We start from the raw sequence: 22,384 nt of genomic DNA on the forward strand, positions 1-22,384 counted from the left end.
CCCAAAGACAGGACGGGGAGCCGGGCTGAGAAAGCGGAGGAAAGAAACGGGCATCGCATCGTTTCCTTGATGTCAGTGCCAGCACTTCGACTCGCGTTAACTTTATTTATTACACAAATAAGACATTTACAAAGCACAACAGTAAAAGGAGCTAATAAAACAAACATTGGTTCTGACCTTGTTCTTTTTTTTTTTGTTTTAAAAAGTGCTTTACATTTCTCTCTCTTTTTTCTTTCTTCTTTCCTTTCTTAAATAAATACCAGTCCTGACCGCCTGTTCTTTCGAAGGTTATTTTGAGCCACGTTCACCTAGACATGCAGAAATTGCAACAATCTACAAACAAAACAGTCTGCTCCTTTTCCCGAGACGGCTTGGCACGGCCTCCGCGCCCGGCTTCTCCTGGCGAGGCCAGGCGGCTACCCCTCCGTGCGCCGCGTATTCAGTGTATTCTGCCCATCCCAGCTTTTAAAAAGAGGAGATGCGGGGAGAGGGAGACGCGCTGCTGCCTCTCAGAGACCCCGCAAGCCCCACCTGCTTGAATCAAAGACTGTACATCAATCAGCGCTTAGTGGCGTGAATATTTCGGGTTCTTCCGCGGGCAGGACAAAGCAACTGCCCTCCCGAGTTACTGGAAATTCATTTTTGTACCTCCTTTGGAATCCCACTAGATTCCACTTTTATTTTATTCTTTTTCCAGCTCTCAGAGCTATAGAAAATTCAAACGCATTCCATATAGGAAACTACAATCCGTGCCGGATTCCAAAGGATGCTATTTGTGGGGAATAGAGTTGTGTAGATTCCGGCTAATCTTATTCATTGCCGGCCCATCGGATGGGGCTGTTAGCAAATTCGCTGGGAGCGTCACACAACATGGTTGTGAGAAGCAAATGGGATGAACGATTTCTACCCCCATGTCCAATTACGCCGGCGCTGGAGGTGCAGTTTGGAATACTGGCAAAAAGAGGGACGGGAGGATTTTACAGGCGGATGGATCGGTGTGGTCCCACCTCCAGAGGTGCCTCAGAGCATGCACAGAGCTTTGCTGAGCGGAGTTGGCCCTTGCAGGGTCAGAGGGCCCCCCTGTTCGGCTGTGTGCGTGTGCATTTAATGCACATAGCTGGAAAGCTTCGCCCAAAGAGAGAGAGGTTGGCTAAGGCGACGCTAGTCTAAAGACAGGAGGGGACCCACCTTCCGTTCCAGGGCATCTCCCTATTTTCCACAGACCTCTGTTTCATGAACGAGGAACGGTTTCCCATCCTGCAAGAGCTGACAACTTGGTGGGGCCAAAGCACAAATGCCCCTTGGGTTTGAAAAGGTGCTCGTCCCGGCTGCTCCCTGACCCTCGCAAGGAGGAAAGGCCAACGCTGCCTTGGCGATCCGGAGGACGCTAAGACAAGGCCTGCCGGGCTCTTTCCTGCCCTCTGGGCTGCTGGTCAGCCCCACCCTTGGATGCCTCCTCATCCTTCAGGCCAAGGAGAGCTTGGCGAGGGCAGCCCTTTCGACGGGAAAGGGAGTCGCGGGGAGGGGCTGGAAAAACAGCTCGCTCAAAGGCCCCGCGCTGACCCAACTCGGGCACCAAAGCAGTTGCTCTCCCCTTTGACATAAAGGCAGTTGCCCCACATCAGGGTGGGTGACCTGTGTCTCCACCGCAATTCACAGGACTTCTGAGTAAGGGAGTTCGAAGGTCACGCTGCGCTCGCCTCCTTTCCCGCGCTGACCACTGAGGACCACCAGTAAGCACAGCTGGGCGCGCTTCCTCTTTCAGGCCCAGCGCTGCTCTCTGGGTTAATTCTCAGAAGCCAGTCCACCCGGGCACTGCCGTAGGACCTTCCCAGCAGTGCGGGTGGACCACGAAGGGGCAGAACCACGGGAAGAGACCGCCAACCCCGCCCGGGGAGAAATGGGGGACCTGCCTAGATTGGTGCAACGCCTGCGCCTTTGGGTGGCAAGTCCTGGGAGGAACTGCTCCGAGAAGGAGCCCCATCCGTTCCATTTCAGCCGGAAGAGGGTGACGCGGTTGGCTGTGGAGGTGATGGCCCTGTGCAAGGCCCTGTGGATGCCCCATTCAGAGAAGCGATTAGGTCTAAAGGGCCTTTCCGTCAAAGAGACATTTCACGGGTCAGTTAACCTAGCAGCTGCCTAGCCGTAGCGAGACAAAGCTGGAGGCCGTGATGAACAGTGGCTAGTCAGACTGAAAACGCCAAGTGCTTTTGCTCAGCTGCTCCATCTCGCACAACCTGAGAACACCAAATACCTTTTTTTTAAAATAAGAGAGAAAGAGAGAGAGGGAAGTTCCAGTTTTGTCAACAGTCCCGGTAGCACAAAGTCCCAGGCGTTCAGTCACCCCCGCCCCCCGTTTCTTAAAAAAAAAAAAAGTTTGAAGTTGGCACCAGGGAATTTTAAAATATTTTCTCAGCTCTGTGCAAAGGCTCAAGCCCTCATTGTTGGATTCTGCTCCCAGGCTTTAGGAAGACAGACGTTTCCCCCCGGCTGCCGGGTGGTCGGATTAGAAGCGTCCGTGATGGTTTGAGGAGCGCCTGGATCGGCACCTCTCAGGGCAGGTCCAGCATCTGGTCTGAGAGCTGCAAAGACCCGCCCATCCAAAAAACAGACCGATGTTGCTTACGGGGACAGTCAAAAGCCCCAAGAGTTGGAAAGGAATCGGCAGATCAAGATCCACGGTCCTCTTTGTTGAAATGGCGTTTCGCCTCCACGTTTCCATCTAAAGGCTGAATGTTGGTAAGTTAGTAGACTTGATTCTTACACAGGTTGAAGATCAACAGCGTTCCACGGTAGCGTGAGCACGTTTAGCCCAGGTGGCTCAGTTTCTTTTCTTACATGGGTTGAACTTGTAGCAGACAAGATATATCCACAGTAAGTCCCCTTGCTTCGGTCACCCAGAGAGGGCACTGCCCAGAGTCTTCACCAGCCAGCAAGTCCACCAGATGAAGACCACCACTGGGGAATGCTCAGCGGCTGGTGGCCACGGCCATGGCAACTAGTGGCTGAGATCCAGAGGCCGGATTAGAAGCCAGGGCTGAGAAGACCGTGAAGGGGTTCTCATGCCGAAGGTCCCCTGGTTGCCATGGGTGAAATGGTAAGGAGATTAAGCAGCAGTGGCATCACGAGTCCCGGGAGATGCAAAAGAGAAGGAGCAGTCAGTACTGGAACAAGATCACCTGCCAGGAAAATCAGAGAGAAGGCTTGGCAGACACGGCAGCAAAGGGGGACACTGTTGGCACAGAGGTGGGGACCAGGAGAGAAGGGACAGGAAGGGAATGGAGACCCCAGTGATCTCCCCTCCCTCTCCAAGGCTCACCGCGCGAGATGCCCCCCGCTGGGAAGGTGGTCCTAGAAGGGCAGGATGGCCAAAGCCATCCGGATGACTCTATCTGAGATGCAGGTGGCCCTCTGTGCCCTAGATAGCCCAGCCGGTTGCTAGACTGGCATGGCGGGCTATTTGGAGCAAATGTCGGGCAGAACAGGCTGGATCTGTGAGGTCAGAACAAGACTGCAGAAGATGGCAGGATGTCTCTCTCTCCAGTTGGAGGGGACTGAGGTAAGAATTGTGTTCCCACCAGGCTGATGCCCAGGCCTGCAGCAGGATGCGAATGTCAGAGTTCTCTCCATTCCCAGCCCACCTGAGCAGCTGGCACACTGGCCTCCAAAAGTCGAAGAAATAGATATGGTGGTGGGGAAGGTGGGCTTTGCTTCCAGTGATGGTCAACAAAGCAAAGGTCGCTCGGCTGCTGGGACTCGCCTGAATTGTGCTGCTTGGGAACATTTCACCCCTCGTGGAGCCCTGCTGCGTGCGGAGAAGGGCCGTCGGGCCGTCCAGCAGAGGAGTGCCCGCTCGATATCCAGGGCCCTGTTCTAGGCAGAGATGCCCGGGACGGGGCCAAGCCACAGCACTCCTCTGTGGACCTGTCCCCACCTACAAAGATACTGACCCAGACGGTGCAACGGCTGGACGAGAGCATGAGGGATGAGGAGCAAAGCTAAGGCGCGAGCCCAGCCCACGTTCCGATTACCTGAGGCTAAATCGGAACCTGTCCTCCCACGCTGGAGCCCTGCGTTTATTCCTGTACGTCTGCCGAACACTTCGGGACGCCAGCTCACCCACCTCCCGGTCGACCTTCCTGCCAGCCAGCCAGCAGAACGGCCAGGAGTGTCACGTGACCTGACCCGCGACCCCAAGCGCTTGACCAGTCGGGGTGCCCAGCAGAACCGGAGGCAGTCCGGGCGGAACGAAGGGAAGTCGGAACCGCCACCCACCCACCCACCCCCAGGCAGGCGAGGAGGGGCCTTACGCCCGAACCCCAAAGGCCAGTCTGGCAGAGACTGTTCTGGATCAGCGACGGGGGTGGGGGCGCCCCTTGGTACCCCGCCGTGGTTGCCGCGGGAGCGCCGCTTCCTACCTTCTCCCCTCTGCTCGACAGGGCTCCTTCCATGTCGGCTTTGAGGTGCACGGGGGGGGCGCCGTAAGGGAGGCGGCAGTGCATCTGGCCACACTGGACCTGGCCTGCAAAGGAGACGGCAGCTGTGGGTCCGGGGGCAGGAACTGACAAGCATCCCCCGGGGCGCAAGCACAGAGGGGCTGTCTGCAGGGGGCACAGGCTGGAAGGGGGTCTGGGGGCAGAATTGGCACGCCTCCTTTCTGCCGCTCAGTCGAACGACAGTATTTCTCCCTGCGTCTGGGCCTCATCCTGCCCTGGGGACTGCGGTGCTCGGGTCTGGCCCCGACGATCTGCAGCCCTCTGCTCCAGTAGGAAAGGGGGCTTCTCACAGTGCCCCAGAAGAGACCAGTCCGGGCAGAAAATAAAGGTCGGCCTGCAGAACCAGCCTCCCAGAGGAGCTCAGCTGCAGGCTGGGGGGGACCCTCAGCTTCTAGCCTTTCACACCGTTTTTGTTCCTTTTTCTCCCCCAGGTGGTCTCCCATCCACTTTCACTGGAATAATCCCGCCCCGCGATCCCGGCATGACTCCTAAGGGTGGCCAGCATTACCCCCAAGGCCGAGCCCCCCATCCAGACTCCGATCAGACTCTCCCGCTCAAGCACCCCCCCCCACTTACTCTCTATGTAGCTGTGGAGGGTCACCATCCTGGCCCGCTCGGGACCGCTGAAAGGGGAGTAGTGGAGGTCCTCCGGCAGCACGGAAGGGATGCGGGACTGGGAGCCCCCCGAGGGAGGCACTGTGTGTTGAGGGGTGTGTTTTTTATGCCGCGCTCTGCAGTTCTGAAACCAAACCTGGAAAAAGAGGCAGGCTTTGAGAGGGGCACCCCAATGTTTTTCATGGGGACCCCCCTGGCAATTATCTTATTTTCCCTCCATTGAGCACCTTTGGGGAGGCTGAGAAAACAAAGCCTGCACAAAATCTTCCTTTGTGAGACGAAATGGAGGAGCCGCTGGGGAGGAGGACCAGCAGGGCGTGCAGGACGAGGAAGCGTCTGGAAACCAGAGGAGCTGGTGGCCACCTCTAGTCCTGGGGAAAGGGCGGGCTGGAGCAGATGAGACTATCCCACAGATAAACCCGTCCAGGCCAATCCAACATTTAGGAGAACTTCTGCAGTGTGGCCCTCTGAGGCCTGTGCTGTTCAGACTTCAGCGGAGGACCCCAAACTCGGGCACGCGCTCTGTCCCAGGGCAAGCAACCCGCCCTGGCACAGCCAGAGTGAGGTTCCCTGCGCTGCGAGAGACGCCACACACGGGTTTTTCTCGCTCTCGGGGAAATATTAGTTACAACCTCTCCCAGTCTTCAGGACTCGAAGTTCAGGGCTCGCTTCGTGCGCTTGCTGGACAGCTGGACCGGCTCTTCCTCAGAGTCCTAGCTCCCGGTCACTGTCCCAAGGCCCCCTCTTGCTCTGGGCATTCCTGCTCTGCTCTGCTCCGCAGTCCTTTCACTTCCCTCGCTGCAGTTGGACTGTTGCGCAGCATCCCGCGACTGCCACTTCCATCCCGCTCTGGACCGGTTCCTGAAGGGCCCCGGAGCCAGAACGAGTCAAGAGGGGGGTGGGTCCAGGTCTCCCGGGGGTCCCTCACCTGAATAACTCTCCTGCTGAGTCCGGTCATGTCCGCCAGCTTCTGCAGAGTCTGAGCGTCTGGATTGTTATCCTGAGCGAATTGGGCTTGCATGACCTGCACGGAGGGCGAGGTGCAGGGTGAGCGGGACCCCTCCTGGCATGTGGCGTCCCACCCGCTCCCCGGGCCCCCCAGCTCTCTACCTGCAGCTGCTCTGCTGTAAAGGAGGTCCGGGCTCTCTTAGCTGGCTTCGGCTGGCTGTCTTGCTCGGAGGGGACAGCCCCTTCTAGCGTGATGCCGTTCCCTGCAAGAGAAAGGGGGATGAGCGGAGACCCACGGGGGCGGGGGGGGCACAACAGGCCACACCGCTGGGCTTGACTCATCTCCCGGCTGGCGCTTACGGGAACGCAAGTCCGCCATCGGCTGAAGCTGGGCTGCTGCGGAAAGAGGAAAGGAAACGCTGGCTCTGGGGACTTCCTGGTGCGAACAGCCGCCCAGACGGACCCCTCCTGGCACAGACAGGCTTCAGACACGCTCGGGGGCCTCGCCAAGGCGCCTTTCTTTGGCTCTCTGGGGCTGGGTTTCAAAGGGACTTGTCTCTCTCCTGTTCGTGCAGTTGTTTTCGCCTTCCTTTGTGAAAAGGGCTCCCCATGCCGCCTCGCCTGGCGTTCACGAGCAGGCAGGTGAGCGCAAGGAATGCGATGTCAGGAACACCAAGCTTTCAGTTTGGGGCCAAACCCCGTTCAGAAGCACTGGGAAGGAGGAACGGGGGGCGCCCACAGCACCCCCTTCTCAGGGCAGCAGGGCTGCCCCAGGGCACATTCTGATCCTCCCCCTCCAACCACAAGTTTCCCCCCACCACGGGGCCGTCTCTTGGGACCCGTTTCCAGGAACCGACACTCTTCCATCTGTCCCACCCAGACTGCAGCTTCATGGCACGGCTTCTTTCCCAGGAAACGGCGGACCTCCGTCTCCCAGGCAGAGCCCATCGCGGGTAACCACGGATATAGGTCACTCAGTTCCTTCCTCCCGGCTACCCTCATTAGTAATTTATTTGGGTGTTTCCTGGTATTTTTCCCAGGGTCCACCGTTATGACTTTAATGGGGAAAACAGAAGTGCGGGGAGAGTATTTTCTGCTGAGACTTGCTTCTTTGCCGGCCCCCCACCTGACGTCCAGCAAAAACCAGCTCAGTGAGAGGGATTCTGCGGACCTCCCAGAGCCCTTGCGCCCGGGCAGGACCAGTCGGGCAGCTTGAGCCACATGTGCTGCGGGGGGGGGGGACACGCAAGGCCTAGGCACTGAGGGGACAGCCACCAGTGTGGGAACCCACCAGCCGTGGCATTCAGGCGCTGCTCGCCCTCTCAAGGGGCTCGGGTGGGAGGCAAGACTCGGGACGTGATTATCTTGGCCCACGTTGAAGGCATTCTCTTTCCTTTTCTTGTTTAGCAGGGTGACTCGCTGCTTTGGGATGATTAATGGAAGTCAGCCTCAGCAACATCTGTTTATTTTCCTTTCCTTGGAAAACCCGCGCAGGCAAAATCACTTTGCAATCCCCAGAGGAAGGCTTAGGCTCCGAGGGCGCTGCCGATTTCGCCTTGGCGTCCCCTCCCAGGGGTCAGCAGGAAAGAGTGCGGGCCATGCCGCTCGGCTGCCACCTGGCCTCTGCCCGTCACTGCCCTCCAAGTTGACACGGTGCCCTTCGGGGAACTCCTGGCATCCAGAGCCCAGAGGAAGCGCCGGGGGGGGAGGGCTGCCTTGCACCGAGGTCCGGCTCCAGCACAAGGGGGCAGGCGGTGGGGGGGACCCCCGTTTCCCATCCAGGCAGGCTTGGCCTTGGAGGAAGAGATGCAGAAGCCCACTTTGGAGGCACCGGACCAGGCTGGGTTGGAGCCCAAACGAGGAGCAGGCTGATCTCAACAGCAACCTCAGTTCTTCTTCAGCAAAATGGGTTTCAAAGGGAACCAGGAGAGCATCAGAATATTTGGAAGAAATGCTTTTTTTTAATCTCTCTCTCCGATATTTAAACATGAAATACAAACGTTAGCTCCCCGCGTCTCAGAGGGAGAACCAGAACACCAGTCGAGGCCAGCCAGAGGCAAGCGAAACGCCAGCAGCGCCTCCGAGCACGTGGATAGCGCACTCCCAATACTGCTGAAGTCCCCTTCTTGCTGGTGTTCCGGTTTATTCAGAAATGACCAACTTCCTTTTTTTTTTTAAAGAGGAATGGGCGACGAGCTTGGAAAGGCCCTTCCTGCCTCTAGTACAATAAGATCTTGAAACTCCACCAGGCCAGCGCAGAAAGCCTTCGCCCGAGTCTTCACGGGCTCGAAGGCTGTGACTCTGGGGACGCCTGAAGCCCGTCCTGCGGCTCACGAGGGCTGGAGAGAGAGCATGGCTGTGAGCGCCCCCGTTTTGACTCATGGCTAGCCAAACCACGGCCTGCTCCGACTGTCTGATCATCTCCCACCAGCCTCCTCAAGGAATCCAGCCCCAGAAAGCAAGCCATCGCAGCTGCAAACGATCCTCTGCGCTGCCCCCAAGATCCGCAAACCCTCGGGGGAAGCTGCTCGATCAAAGATCCTTTTGGGGCTTTGCACGGCAGCCCGAGCCAGACTCCCGGGTAGGACGAAGGGCTGCAGTTTCTCCTCACGGGCCCCGAGCGACCGATTCCCTTTCTGCATCTGAACACGAGCAAACCATTCGGCCATTGCCGGCCCTCCGAGAATCTCTGATGGTTGGAACATCAGAGCAGCCTTACTGGCCAAGGGCCACCGAATCCGCCTTTGGATCTCCCAGGGCTGACCAGCCGCATTCATGCAAGACCGAGAGCCCCAAAAGGTCCTGTTAGCATTTATCTGCTGACCTCTAAGGGCCGGGAAAGGGCCGTCCCCTCCCAGAAGAACTGCCGGTGAGAAAACACCACCCCGAAGCACTCGTGGAAACCTCTCTGTGGCTGGAAGACCTGGAGAGCTCTCCTCCCCGGGCCACACGGCTGTCTGTCGCTTGCCACCCACTTAACCAGCCCCCTTGCTTACCCCTTCGCTTCTGGCCTCCGAGCTAGGTCGCCTGCACCCCCCTGCACAGACAGGAGGTCAAGGGGGATCCCATTCACTCATGCAGGGCCACCCAGAAGGCTCCCGCAGCCCAGAAAGCCTCTGAACCCGGGTCCAGGCTCAAGCCTAACCCGCTGCCAGGCCACACTGGCCAGGAGGATGCACCGCGACCCAGCGGCTCAGGCGCCCAGCCTCCCGCCCCAGCCCGCCTTGGCATCTTGTTTTCATTTTGTTTTCATCTCCTTGCTTAAACCTTGTAAACAGAAACATTGATTATTTTCATTTTCAGATTTCCCCTCCTTCTTCGACTGCCCCTTTTCCAAAATCGTTTCCATCTGCTGCGCAAGAGGGCCCATGTGCTCTCCCTCCCTCTGTCTCTCTCTCTCTTGCATTTGCTCAGAAAAAGAGAGAGAGAGAGAGAGAAAAATCAAAGGACTTTTTAACACTTGAGCAAAGTTCTGTCTCTCGGGAGTCACACGCGTGTTCATCTGAGAAAAGGGAGGAAAGAGCCACGGCTGGCGCAGACAGTCATGTCAACCCTGAGCCGAACCTGTTCTTTTCTCTGCCTCTTCGTCAAAAAGTGGGAAAACCTGGGAAAGAGGATTTGGGGCATCTTATGACGCCGACGGTACCCCTTCCAAGCAGCCACGCTCATGAAGAGTCTAGGTCTGGCCTACGGTTTCTGGGGAGAGCAATTCAAGGATAAATCCAGTCTATGCTCTAGCCAAGAGGCGGATTACAGGCAGCCAAGACCGGGCTTTGCCTCCAGACGTTGTGGGGCAGTTGAGTGGAGCCCCCTTGTGGCTGCTACGTTGCGGTGCTTAGTCGCTATTTTATAGTCCGGATTTTATGTTTAAATATTGTACCTGTTTTAATGGGATATGGTTTGGGGTTTGGTTTGAGATTTGGTTTATTGTTGGTTTTTGTGCTGTAGGCTGCCCAGAGTCACGCTGTTTGAGTTGGGGAGGGGGTCTTATATAAATCTGGTTCATAGTAGATGAATAAATAAGTCACAAGCATGCTGGGCCAGTTTTAATTCCTACCCGAGGACCCCCCCACCGCCTCCCCGGACAATAGGCTGAAACGCAGTTGTGCATCAAGACTGGTTCAAAAGAGAAAGGCGCTCTGAAAGAAGAGACGCTCAAATAAAAGGGCAGAGGGCACGCCACAGATGAGGAAAACACGCAGCCACGTCTGTGTGGCTAAAGATCAGAGTCAAGGTTAGTGTTCTATGAGCACGAGGACTTTCCTGAAACCACGGACTTTCCTCCATTGACAAGGAACCCAGACAGAAGTCAGAAGGCCGCAGGACTTGGCTGACCCTCCCAAGAGCGAGCCCCAAGCTTTGGCTGACTCATTCATAAGAGCGCTAACCCCAGGGCCTTAAAAAGCCCCCCAAAATAAGGGCCTCCTCTGCTGCTTCTACAGAAGCTGCTGTCCCAGATGCCACCAGTTCCCCTGCCAACTTCCCCTCTAACACACCGTCACCAAGGAAGATCTCCATTTTGCCTCCTGGATCCAGTCAGAAGTGAAGATTCGCAAGTCTTCTCAACTGGGCGGACACCACCCTTTCCATATCATCCCACTTGGCTACTGGGGTCCTTTGCACATCTTGAACTCATCAGAGGAGACCGGTCAGCGAATCTCCATCCTGCCAGCTTTGCCAAGAAGCCATGTTTGCTTCTTGGCATTTTTAAATCGTTTGGATTTTGGCAAGCGCCAAGCAGCCCGCATCCAATACTTTGAGCTCTTGTCTGCTTTCTCGGATCCTAAAGGCACATCAACCATCCCGTACGGAAACCCATTCAAAATCAAAAGTGGGGAATTCCTGCCAAGCATTAAGAGAGCGCCTGGCAGTTCCTGTTTCTCTCGCACCATTGACTGTGAGAAGCTGGATGGAGAGGTTTCTTCCCCAGAAAGGCATCTTATGTGTGGCCTAATTCAAGCAGATGTGGGGGAAGGAAAGGTTGGGGAGTCTGCCCTCCTTCTCCCGTCAGGACTGCATGGAGGGCATTACCCAGTCCTGCTTTGTGGCCACACCAGGAGGGGGGCATCCAGGGGAAGGAGTCACTTTCCGCTTGCGCAACGGAGGGCGAGTCGAAGGGTCCACGTACCGTTCTCCGCCGCGCGTTTCAGGTTCTCCACCATGGTGTCGTAGTGAATCCGACAGAGGACCTTCTCCTCCACCAGGCCAAATTCTTCTCCGGTGGAAAGCTGCCTTTTGCAAGAGAAGCAGGCAAAGCAGGCCAAGTGGTAGGCGTTGCCCCGAGCCCTTCGGACCCAGTCACTGGCGTAGATCTGCCTCCCGCAGCGAGCACATTTGGTACCAAACCGACTGAAAAGGAGAGGAGAAAGAGGATCGCTTTGACTCTGCAACATCGGGGACATCTTTTTTTCCCTTCTATCGCGACCACTGCCTGCTGTCTTCCGACCTTCTGCCCCCCATACAGAAATGGCAGACCCCCAGAGCATCCGCGTGGCAGTGCCTGCAAAAGCTCAGAACAGCAGAGACCCAGCACTCTAGATCCCAACGTTTGACCCGTCCAAACGTTGCAGTCATCACTAGCTTGCAGAAAGCTGGTTTGTACCACGACGCGGATCCCTTTAAGGGCCATTCTGAAAACAAGTATTATGCTAACACGGTGGACTTCAGGGAGGGGGCAGCAGGCATGCTAGTTAAACCTGCCCCCAGTCAGATTCCCTAAGCAGCCCGTGCAACGACACAGGCTGAAATCACAGGGGATTGCGACAAAGGACTTCCTGGGATACTTATATAGAAGATAGTTATTTTCTTGCAAGGAGGATCATTTCCTTCCTGGTACAAAATTTCCTTCTCTTCCCTTTCATTAAAACGTGAAGGCGGACAGATTCTGGCTGAAGGTGTCTATTTGCTAACCAGCCTTTTTGCACGATGCATCAAGGAATAAAATTGGGTGGCTCACCCTCCTCACTTAGGTGCACATCCTCTGTGGTCCTGCCCCTTTCCCCAAATTCCGCAGGGATGCCCAGCTCTGAACAGCCCCCCTCTCCCCCTTCTTTGCAGAAGGCTGCTTTCTATAGACCTCCTTATTTGGAAGAAGTCTCTCAATTCCAAGGAAAGAGAGACCTGAGGGAAGGGAGGCCCTGCGCAGTATGCTCTTTGGCTCACTTGTCTGAGTCATCGCAAGCTGTCTGGAAGCACAGCACACCCAGCCACAGGCAGCCGTGTGAGGCTGGGCAGAAGATGCTGCGGACTGAGCACCTTCTGACACTCCCCCCCACCGGCCAACTTTCTGAATCTTTGCGCAAGCCGAGCCAGAGCAGAGCGGAGCAGACCCCGGGTCCTTGCGGGAGGAATTAACAAGAAACAAGTGACTACAAGCTCTCAGGATTCAGCTCCAAAAAATACAGCTGGCTTCTGGCAAACCACCCTGTCTCTGGCAGCATTTTCACCAAAGACGGGGAAGGGGAGAACTCACGAGGCCCCAAACCACAGTCAGCAGCAAGCCACTGAAATTGGTCCTGGAGAACATCACCTGAGCTGGCACCTATCTGATCCTCCATCCTTTTGGCCCAAGTGATACAGAACAACTTTAAAACACACACACACACACACAAATAAAAGGGTTTTCTGTCGGAGCAGACCCAATGCTGGTGTTTTTTTAATTTTTGATTTTTCTTCTGAGGGCGGTGGAGGCAGAAAAAGGGAGGGACCAGACGAGGTTTTGCTAATTTCTTGCATATGGGGAATGTAGTGAGCCCAGTTGTGTGATGCTTGGTTTACATGACTGCACAAACAAAGAGCCGTGTTAATTAATTTTTCATTCCTGCAACAGATTGGGAAAAGTGCAGATCCTTGTAAACGGAATAGCCGCTCTTTCAGACTGCATCAAAGACGAGAGAAAAAAAATTCTGTTAAATCTATATCGCTTATTTCTATGCCGTACCTATATCTTAACTAGCAGTTGCCGAGGTTCTCGATTAATAGGTTTCAATCAATTGACTGATTACAGCTGATGTTCATTACAGAGGACACGTTTTTATCCAATTACTTAACAATGTCTTTCTGCATCCTCTGTTTCAGACTAGCCTTTTAAAACACTCTTCCTTTTTTCAACAGCAGTTTAGACTAATACCTTTGCGCAAATATTTAACAAAGAATTCTATTTTCATAAAACTTGTCCTGTATGGACAAAGCCATTTAGAGCACTTAAAAAAAAATTAAAGCACTTTGAAGAATCATTAAGTACAAGGGAAAAAACGAAGCAAAACAAAACGGCAGATGCCAGAGAAACCAAGATAAAATTGTCACAGTAATCAGATGGATTATTATTTAATGTTTCTTAAAATGGGGTGTGCTAAAAATCATTTTATCAGGTCTGTGTTTGACTCTAAAGAAGCGTTAGGATCTGTTCTCTCAGCCCAAACAAGGTTGAGCAGCAGGACGTCCAAGGCGACAGGCCATCCAAGTCACACAGTCTAACTGCCGTCCCTGAAATTCTCCCGCGGCGGCGTTCGCTGGGCAGATTTATCTAGACAACAATAGCGAAACAGTCCTGCTGTTTAGCAGGATCAGTCCTGATCAGGTTTAAATTAGCGCTCCGCACTTAAATTTGGCACCACGCTAAATCAAGACGCATTTCATTTAAACAAAAGCCTCTAGAACCTGTTTTTAACGCCAGGACTTAGCGTGGAACAGGAGAAGCTGCGGTAAAAGGGAAGAAAAGCCTTTAAAAATGGCTGGGGCCCCAGGGTCCACTGAGGCCTTCCCAGCCAGGGGGAGGAGGGAGAAAGCAGCCCCAGATTTTAAGCCATCCTCCCCCCTCCTTGCTTTATAGGGCTGTGATTCAGGCGAAAGGATTTGTTTTGGGGGGGCTACTAGTTCCTCCTCTCTACCTAGAATGGCTCCACTTTCTCACACAAAAACAATGCTGATATTTGCACGAACTCATATGCTCCCACCTCTGCCACCCCACGGAACACCTTCCATTTAAAAATCTCTGTTCTGTTTCTCTGTCCCATGACATGTATATCCCCCAAGCTGCACTAAATTAATCTTTCTCCTCGGTCTGCCAGCGCTCCAAAAGTCCTGTTCTCTTATCTTATCTATCCAATGCTGGAAATTATCCTTGAGGCAAGGGAAAGAATTCCCTTCCTTTGGTTTTTTTTTTTTTTTAAATGTGAATATAAAAAAGCTAAGATAGGAAATGTGGCCATCAATTAGCTGACTGTAACATGAATACCTCCTACACTAAGAAGAAATTCCACTGTCCCAGCTGGGTCTCCATAAATGAGTACAGGATAGTGACCACACGGTAAATCCTCTAGGTGCAATTGCTCACAAGCACGACTGCTTTCCCTCAATTTCTATTGTCGCCTCTCAGTGAACAGCCTTGCACAGAACTACCCTGTCAATCCATCATCGGAGACCCAAAATACACCTCAGCCAAGACCCAAAACACAAAGAAATATTTTGCGTTCCAAAGTCTTTCAGAAACCAGCTGTCCTCAGACAAAAATGCGCCCAACATTTCTAGAAACAATGAGAGCAAACTCAGGAGGTCACGTTATTTGCCAGTACTCTGAATGTCATAATTATATATTGGTTTTAGATCACGTATTACCAAACCTGATCAAAACCAGCAAGAGCTGATTCATTCAAAGGAGGTGTTCAAGGAATCAAGCCGAAGTGGGGGCTAATGAAGCCCCTTCCTCAGTCCTAGAGACAGCTCTGTGGACCTGAAACCTTGCCCGGGGAACAGACCTACTCACCACACACGCTGCACCTGTGAAACCAGACTTCTCTTCTCCCAACCTCCGAATGGTTTTATTTTATTGGCTAAAGGTCCGCGTCAAACTGCCACCTAATCCTCACTGTCACCACCACCACCACCACCATCGTTATCATCCACAGTCAGAATCTTGCATTTTCACTCTGTCTTCCAACGGCAGCTGACATCACAGAGCATTTCCTCCGATTTTACAGGCAGAAATCTGATCCAGGAATTAATCCTCTGTCCCCATTCTTACCCATCCTAACATCCAACACGCGATATGGCAAATATGGCACGTTTCCCCCTCTTTGGCATTTTCGCTTCCCTTTTCAATTGTTTACATGGGGAGGGAATTAAAAAACTGAAACTAGAAACCACAAAAAAATGGGGGGGGGGAAGAGAGGCAAACTTTTTGAAGGTACCGCAGGGTGACTGCTAATATTAGAAATAATCTCTAGCCTTTCATCATTAACGCCCGGAGTTCCTTCTGCAGAGCGCAAGGGAGTCTTCAAATCTGGAGAATGAAGCGAGGCTGGAGAGACCGTTCATGCACTCAAAGCCCACAGACGGGCAGCTCCCTTGCCAGCCTTCAGACGCTCGCTCGCTCCGCAGCATCTTCCCAGCCTGCCAGAGGAGTGAAGGGCAGCGCCAGAGGCTCGGTAGGGCTCCTTCTGGAAAACCCTACTGGCCCGGAGAAGGTGGAGAGAACAGAAGCCAACATTCCCACAAGGTTTTAAGATGGAGTAGGGTTTTCTCAGTGCTATGTAATATGCCCTGGGGTTCCTGGCTTAGAAATGTCAAGGGATGACGTGGAAGGGCTCAGCCGGTAAGAGCCGGGCAGACCAAAGCAGAGCTTGTCAAGAGCCAGGGGAGAAGGGAGAAGGCCCCGGCCTGGATTTGGCTTCACACTTCCTGTTTGGAGCTCTCCCACTGGGTGTCCTGGGCGGCACCTTGGTTGAAAGCCCCAAGGCTCGCCCTGCACCCCACCCGAGTTGGTCCCTTTCCAGATATCACCATCAGACACGCAACAAATGGCTGGGTCCCCTCCCCTCCCCTCCCCTCCCCTCCCCTCCCCACTAACCAAGTTAACCGGGCCAAGTTCAGCACCTGAATGCTGTCCCCAAGGTCCCTGCGTCAAAGGAGCAAGAGGCCCTTTCCTCAGTTTTGGGGCAGCCAAAGGCCAAAGAGCCTCGGCGGCGGCGGGTTCTGAGGCTACCGGAACCAGGCAGAGCAACGCTGGGCAGCCGCTTCGGCTCAGCCTTTCGGAACGGCTGCGCTCCCCCGAGAGCCTCAGCCCCAGGCTCGCCGGGAGACGAATGCGGGCTGGCTTCGCGCCCTCTGCCCACCCGCTCCGGCTCCCTCTCTCCCTTCGGGGCTCCGGGGAGGGGCGGAGAAGGGGCGTGCGGCTGCAGCCGCAGAGAAGGGTTTGTGCGAGAAGCCACCGGGCACGGCGCCCCGAAGGACGCCGGGGCCAGGGCCGGGTCTCGACCGCGGGAACTTCTCTCGCCCGCCCCGGACGGTCCTCGTCCTTGCGCCACCCCAGCCGCTTTCCTCTGAGGCTGAGGCGCCTCCGGCCGGATGCCCACGAGGCTGAAGCTCCAGGTGCCGGAGTCCGGCAGGGACCGGCGACCACCACCAGGAACCCTCGCGCCACAGGGCGATGGTCCCGACTCCGCTTCGCCGCCCCTCCGCCTGCGGGCGAAGGGGGGCAAGAGCAGCGCCTCTGCCAGGACTGTCCCCAGCCAGCCTCTCTTCGCAGGGTTAGCCAGGAGCGCTCGCCCCTCCGCGTCCCAACCCCCTTCGGGCGAGGGAAGCTCTCGCCTGACTCGCCCAGACCTGAACCGCAACTTGGGTTGCCTCAACCCGGTTTTCGCAGCTACCCCGACCCGCCGAGAGACCACCCAGGGCTGCGCTGGGTTCACTCCAGCCTCCAGACCGAAAGGTCCGCCGTCGAGGGGATTTCTCTCACAAGCGACAGGCAGGGGTCTCGTCCTAAACCTCCCGGCTTTGCCCGGCCTCCGCCGCAAGTCGCGGCCACCAGCGAAGGGCTGCGCGCGCGTCCCCCCCCCCCGTGGCCGTCGGAAAGGAGCCGCTCCCCCAGGAGAGAAAAGCAGGGCTCCGTCCCCCCCCGCCCCCGTTACCCTTTTCTCCGCCCAGGTTGGAAATGGGGGAAGTGGGATTCCTAGCCGGAGAACGACGGTTCAGGTCTGAGCCGTCCCCAACGCGAAACCCAATCCGGACCGAGCCGACCGGCAGAAAGCGCCTGGCCGCCCCCTCCTAGACGCTTCCCGCGGGAGCTAAACACGCTTGCCCCCCACGGCGGATTTTGTTAAAGGGCAGAAGCGGGAAGGAGGCGCCGAAGGACCCTCAAGCGACCCCACCTGCCGCGCGAGAGGAGAGGACAGGTCCGCCAGTCGGAAGTCAACGAAATCAAGCGGTTCACGAAACAAAACCGGCCGCCGACGCCCGAAAGGAGCTTCGCCGCGCCGTCGGAGCACAGTAGCTCTTCCGGCGGACGAAATCTGACGCCTCGCCTTGGATTGGACTTCCAGGACCCGAGAACTTCTTAGAAGTGCCGGGGCCCCGGGAAGAACTCCCAGGGAATTTAGGGGCTACCAAGGAGGAGCCGTGCCTGCAACACCGGTGCAGCCCGAGAAACCGACTTTCCAAAGCCGCACTTGATTCTCTTTCTTCCGAGCGCGCAAACAGAAGCGCTCGAAGAGGCGCGTCTCCCGGGGGCGAAGCGCGCAACTTTATCGACTGTTTAGGGGAAAAAAAGGATTTTTCTCTCCCCGCAAGTCCAGGGGAAACGGAAGAGAAAGGGAGAAAGCGGCGCAGGCCAGGGGACCCGCGTCCCCAACGAATCCGGATTCGTTCCGAGCCTTCCGCAGGAGAACCCCTCGCAACGGCGCAAGACAAAAACGCTCCATTTGTAAACAAGCGGAGAGGAGGGCGGAGGAGAGCGGCGGCGGGCTTCGCCGGTTCCACCCTCCGCAAGGGTCCCAGAAATGCTGGGGCCCTGCCTGAGCTCCCCTCGAAGAAACCCACGGCCTGCGGGCAGCGCCTTCCTCCGAGGAACTTCTCGCCCGTTTCCCCTCCGGACAGACCCGCGCCATTAGCGGGGAGAGAGCCTCCCCGCCTCGCAGATTGCCCGCCCGGCCGGCGGCCCCAAGGTTGGCGGTGGGGAGTGCCCCTCCCGTGCTGTCCAGGCTCTCGACGCCAGAAGCAGTGCGCCGTTCTCGCTCCAGCCGGGCCGGGCCGGGCCGGGCCGGGCCGCGCAGCCTCCAGAATTTGGAGACGCCGACGCCAAGATGCTACAAGGGCGCGCAAGCTTCCTGGTTCTCGCGCTCTGAGCCAGAGAGCCAGGAACGGAGCGAGGGGGAAAAGGCAGGGGGAGGCGGCGTTGGGGTCCTGGAATCGGCCTCCCGGCACCGCAGTGGGAGGAGATTGCCGGCACCGCAATTAAGCTCCCCTCCCCCCGCGCTGACTTTTTTGCCCCGCCGCAGAAGAGCTCGGGAGGCCTGGCAGGCTGGCGCGCTCCGGGAGTCCCGGCTGCGGGCCGAGGAGGGACGCGGACCGTCGCGGACCGTGGCTTTTCTTTCGGGCTCCCCCGTTCCTTCACAGGGAAGGGCTAGGGGCTAGCACATACCCCCAGCTCCAGTAAGCCTTCCGCTCGGCCCGGCCTGGCCTGCGGCGTCCATCCCCAGGGAAAGCGGCCGCGCTCGGCTCGGCTACTTTCCCACGGTCGGCTGCGGAGCTCGCGGAAGGAGAAGAACGGAGGGCTCCCTCCGGGGAAAACAGCCGGCCAGGGCCTGCTCTGCCCCGTCCGCCGACGCCGCCTGAGCGGGGGAATCTGGCCCCGCCGCCGCCTTGGGGTGGGCCCAGCGCAGGGCCGCCCGGACCTTCGCCAGCGCCTCCGGCTCCCACGCGCCCTGCCCTCTGCAAACCCTCTCCGTGGGCCCCCGCGCGGTTCCGCGGGGCGCCGGCGCCCGCCTACCTGAAGTAGTCCATTTTGCAGAAGATCTCCTGGTTTTTCACGTAGCAGCTGCTCTGCTGGCGGAGGGGCGTCCGGCACACCGAGCACTCCAGGCAGCGCGCGTGCCAAGTCAGGTTGTTCACCTGCGGGCGACGGACAAGCGCTAGGCTAGGCCCGGCCCGGCCCGGCCCGGCTCCCAGCCCCCGGCCCGGCGCCCTTACCTTCAGCAAGTAGCGGTCCACGATCTCCAGGCCGCAGCTGGAGCAGACGCTTTTGGCTCCCGGCGGCAGCGAGGACGAGGCGGAGGAGGGTGGCGAGCAGACCGACGGCGTGGACGGGGTGCTGGCGCCCGAGCGCGCCTCCTCTTTCTCCAGGGCGCCGGCCAGCACCTCCCCGTCGGACTGGGCCTGCGGGAGCCCAAGAGAGCGCCGTGTCAGCCGCGGAGAGCCTCCCCCCCTAGCCCGCGGAGAGCCGGGCGCAGTCCTCCCCGTCGGAGGCTTACCATGGCGGAGGAGACCGGCGGCGGTGCTGGCGGCAGCAGGGGGGCGGCGGGCTCCGTCTGTGGGGCTCCAGCTCCCCACCTATAGTCGCCCCGTCCGGACAATAAAGCCCAACTTCAGAGCGGCCATAGGAACGACGTCGATCGACGCGCGGCGGGAGAGGCGCAAAGAGCGGCGTGTCTGAACCGAGCACTCGCGGCGGCCGAGGAGGGCGGGGGAGGAGAGGAGAGGCGGGGGGGGCACCTCAGGAAGCGGCTCGGGAGGCAGCCGCAGCGCGCCCGCTCGGTGTGCCCAGCCAGAGCAGCAGCGGCACCAGCCGCGCCTCCGCCTCTCCTCCTTCTTCTTCCCAAAGTCGCCGCCCCGAAGCACCTGCAATTAGCCCCGCCGCCGGGCCGGAGAGGCGCGCGCGCACCTGGCAATCAGCCTCGGGGGTGGGGGGCGCGCAAGGACGGCGCGCCAGCACTCCCCAGCCTCTCCTGCGCCCCTCTCACTGCCCTTGCTCTCCCCCCAGCGACGGGAGGAGGGACCCCCCCGAAAAAGAGAAGGGCATCTTTCTCCTCCCAGAGGTTACAAGCCTCTTCATGTCTTCCCCCCAATTTCCTGGCGCTTAACAACCGCCCCCCCCCCCGCCAGCAGCAAGAGATACCTGGAATGGGAGGGGGGAACCTGAGCCCCTCATCCGCTGGAAGGCCCCCTCCCTTCTCCAAAACAAGGAACAAGCAGCCCTGATAAGACAACTGAGGAATCCGAACACATCCCCCAAATTGGAACAAGCCTGCGTTCTCCCTCCCCCACGGGAAAAAGGCACAGGAGGAAAGGGAATTGGGGCAGTGGCTATCGGATTCCCCCAGGCTAGACAAACGCGAGTGCCCCACACCGCCCACCCTCCCCAAAGGCAGCGGGAGCCTGGGCCTGGGGGATTGGGACCCGGTTCTCTGGAAGAGCAGGGCAGCGTGGCTGTCCCCGGCCATTCTCCTCGCCTGGGACAGAGGATCGTGTGGCTGGGGAGGGGGCTTGCTTCTCGCCTCCTGCCGCACACCCCTCCTCCTGCCCCCCCCCCGTGCTTTGCGGGCTCTGCCTCACCTCAGTCCGCGACTGCTCGCCCGGGGGCTCATTCTTCCAGAACATGGGGGGCACGAGGAAGGAGCTCCCCTCAGCAGCCGCGGCCACCCAGACGTGACTCACCCGCCGCCGCCACTGCCGCGCGCAGCTGCTGGAGAGGACTTGACTTTTTCCTCTTTTTCCCCCTTTTGCCTGGGACGTTCCCCCCCTTCCCCGCCGCCCTCAAGTTCCTCCTTCCTTGCTTGCAGCTAAACAGGGCGGGGAGGAAGGAGAGGCCAGGCGTGCGCAAGGCGATAGGCAGGCCCCGTCTCCTTCCACAGACGCACCATCTCCCCTGCACCTTCGTGACAGAGACGCAACCAGAAGGCAGAGCGAGCCCCTGAGGGCGCGCAGAGTTCAGAGCAGGCCCGGGTCTCAGGCTATCAGCACAGAGGGACACCTTCCAGGCAGAACCACCTGGTCCAGGAACAAACCCGCCTGCTTCCCGTGAACAAGCTTGGGAGTCTTCCATTCACATGTGACGCTTTTGACCAACAAATTGGCCGGCTATGTGCACACAACCAGCCCATGATTTATGTTCCGCCTGCCCTTTGGGCTGGAGTCTCCCTTTGCTTCCACCTTGGAGGCTCTGAGGCTGCTGCAACGCCCACCGGTGTGCAGGGATGGCGCTTGCAACGTACCCCGAAGCACCCAGGCGGCTCCAGAGGGGCCTCGGCCTGGCTTGCCGCCACCTGGCTGCCTCACCTTGGTGCCCCAGCTCCAGGGAGCCTGGCAGAGGGGGAACGCGGGCCTTTCCCCTTCCTGTCTCTTGCCTCCCTCTTGGCAGCGGCTGCGGTGGGAGGCCACGGGGTAACTCGATCGCCTTGAGGATGCAAGGGCCTGGCCGCGGCTTCTCCCTGAAGTCAGTCCAGGGGAAGCAAGTCCAGGGGAGAGGAAGGAAGGCCAGGCTCAGGTCCGGGGCTGGGGTGGATAATCACCCTGATTGGGACTGACAGCCAAATTGGGCAGGGAAAGAAGGGGAAGTTGTTTCAGGGGCAACCTGAAAGCTGCTGCTGTTGTGCCAAAATGCATTAGGAACCGAAGGGAAACTGACCCGCCAGCCTGCGAGGGCTGCCTCTCCACAGGACAAATGAGCCTGGGCAGAGATTGAATGCCCATCTAGTCTAATGCCAACCTTCCTGGCCAGTCGCAAGGCTTTAAGCTCAGCCAAGGACTTTCTCAGGCCGCCTTCCTATCTCACGCTAGCAGAGTTTGAATCCAGAAGCACCCATTTATCAACAGAACAGTCCCTGCTGTTTTGGGGGGCCAAAGATGGTCATAGAAGAGTATTAAAATATGTTCCTTGCAGAAAGGGAAACGTGGAAGGTGGATCGGTCTACGAATTACAGTTCCCAAACTCTTCCAGCACGTCTTCTGAAAGGCTGCAAAAGGTTTTGGACTGAGGGGTCGAGGCTTTGCTCCTCCTCTCATCGGCTGCCTAATCTCGCTTTCCTTTCTTCTCTACCTAACCAGAAATTCCCTCAGCAGCTCACAAACCACGTAATCAGGAGTGCATCTTCTTTAATTACTTGCACATTGTAGCGTCTCTTTGAGGACAAGGAGCGTCTTCCCCATCTCCATCTGCCTCCTCGCCACCATCCCTCCAAGGCTGGTTACACAGAGAGCCCACGGCTGGTCTAAGATCTCCCAGTGAGCTTCATTTGCATCTGGCTCCTCCTAATGTCGACTTCTTAGCTCCTTCTCCACTCCAATTCTCCTGGTGCTCCTCCCCATTTGTAATTACACAAAATTTTAAAAATTCACCCAAATGCTGGGGGCCGATTGACCAGCTTTGAAGGCAGAGGACTTGGCCTCTCATGACAAATGACGAAAGTTCAACAAGGTGCACTTTTAAAATTGGGATAAAAGTTTATTCCTGTGGTGCCACTTTTTTTTTTTTAAAAAAGAATGGATACATATACGGCCAGATGTGTTCAATGCAGCTGTTACTCACAGACAAACATGACCAACTTCATTGCCCC

General features: G+C 57.3%; 1 protein-coding gene across 2 annotated transcripts; it reads right to left on the bottom strand.

Annotated features, from left to right (window-relative positions):
- Positions 1-183: 183 nt before the first annotated feature.
- On the bottom strand, positions 184-20,660 carry LHX6 (LIM homeobox 6). 2 transcript variants are annotated; one of them, XM_088146836.1, is made up of 10 exons: positions 20,385-20,660; positions 19,304-19,382; positions 19,023-19,208; positions 18,823-18,944; positions 11,188-11,408; positions 6,222-6,322; positions 6,040-6,135; positions 5,073-5,247; positions 4,419-4,522; positions 184-3,179 (listed from the first exon to the last, which is right to left on the bottom strand). In XM_088146836.1, exons 1-10 carry the CDS (start codon positions 20,414-20,416, stop codon positions 3,159-3,161), a joined length of 1,137 nt encoding a protein of 378 aa, XP_088002962.1. In that variant the 5' UTR covers positions 20,417-20,660; the 3' UTR covers positions 184-3,158. The 2 variants fall into 2 exon arrangements, with proteins under 2 accessions (XP_088002962.1, XP_088002963.1); XM_088146837.1 differs by lacking the exon at positions 19,304-19,382.
- Positions 20,661-22,384: the final 1,724 nt, after the last annotated feature.

This window comes from Python bivittatus, unplaced genomic scaffold, assembly GCF_059951505.1.
Source record: "Python bivittatus isolate LINGU-HERP-01145 unplaced genomic scaffold, Pbiv_v1 ctg000160_np1212, whole genome shotgun sequence".
NCBI classification, from domain to species: Eukaryota; Metazoa; Chordata; class Lepidosauria; order Squamata; family Pythonidae; genus Python; species Python bivittatus.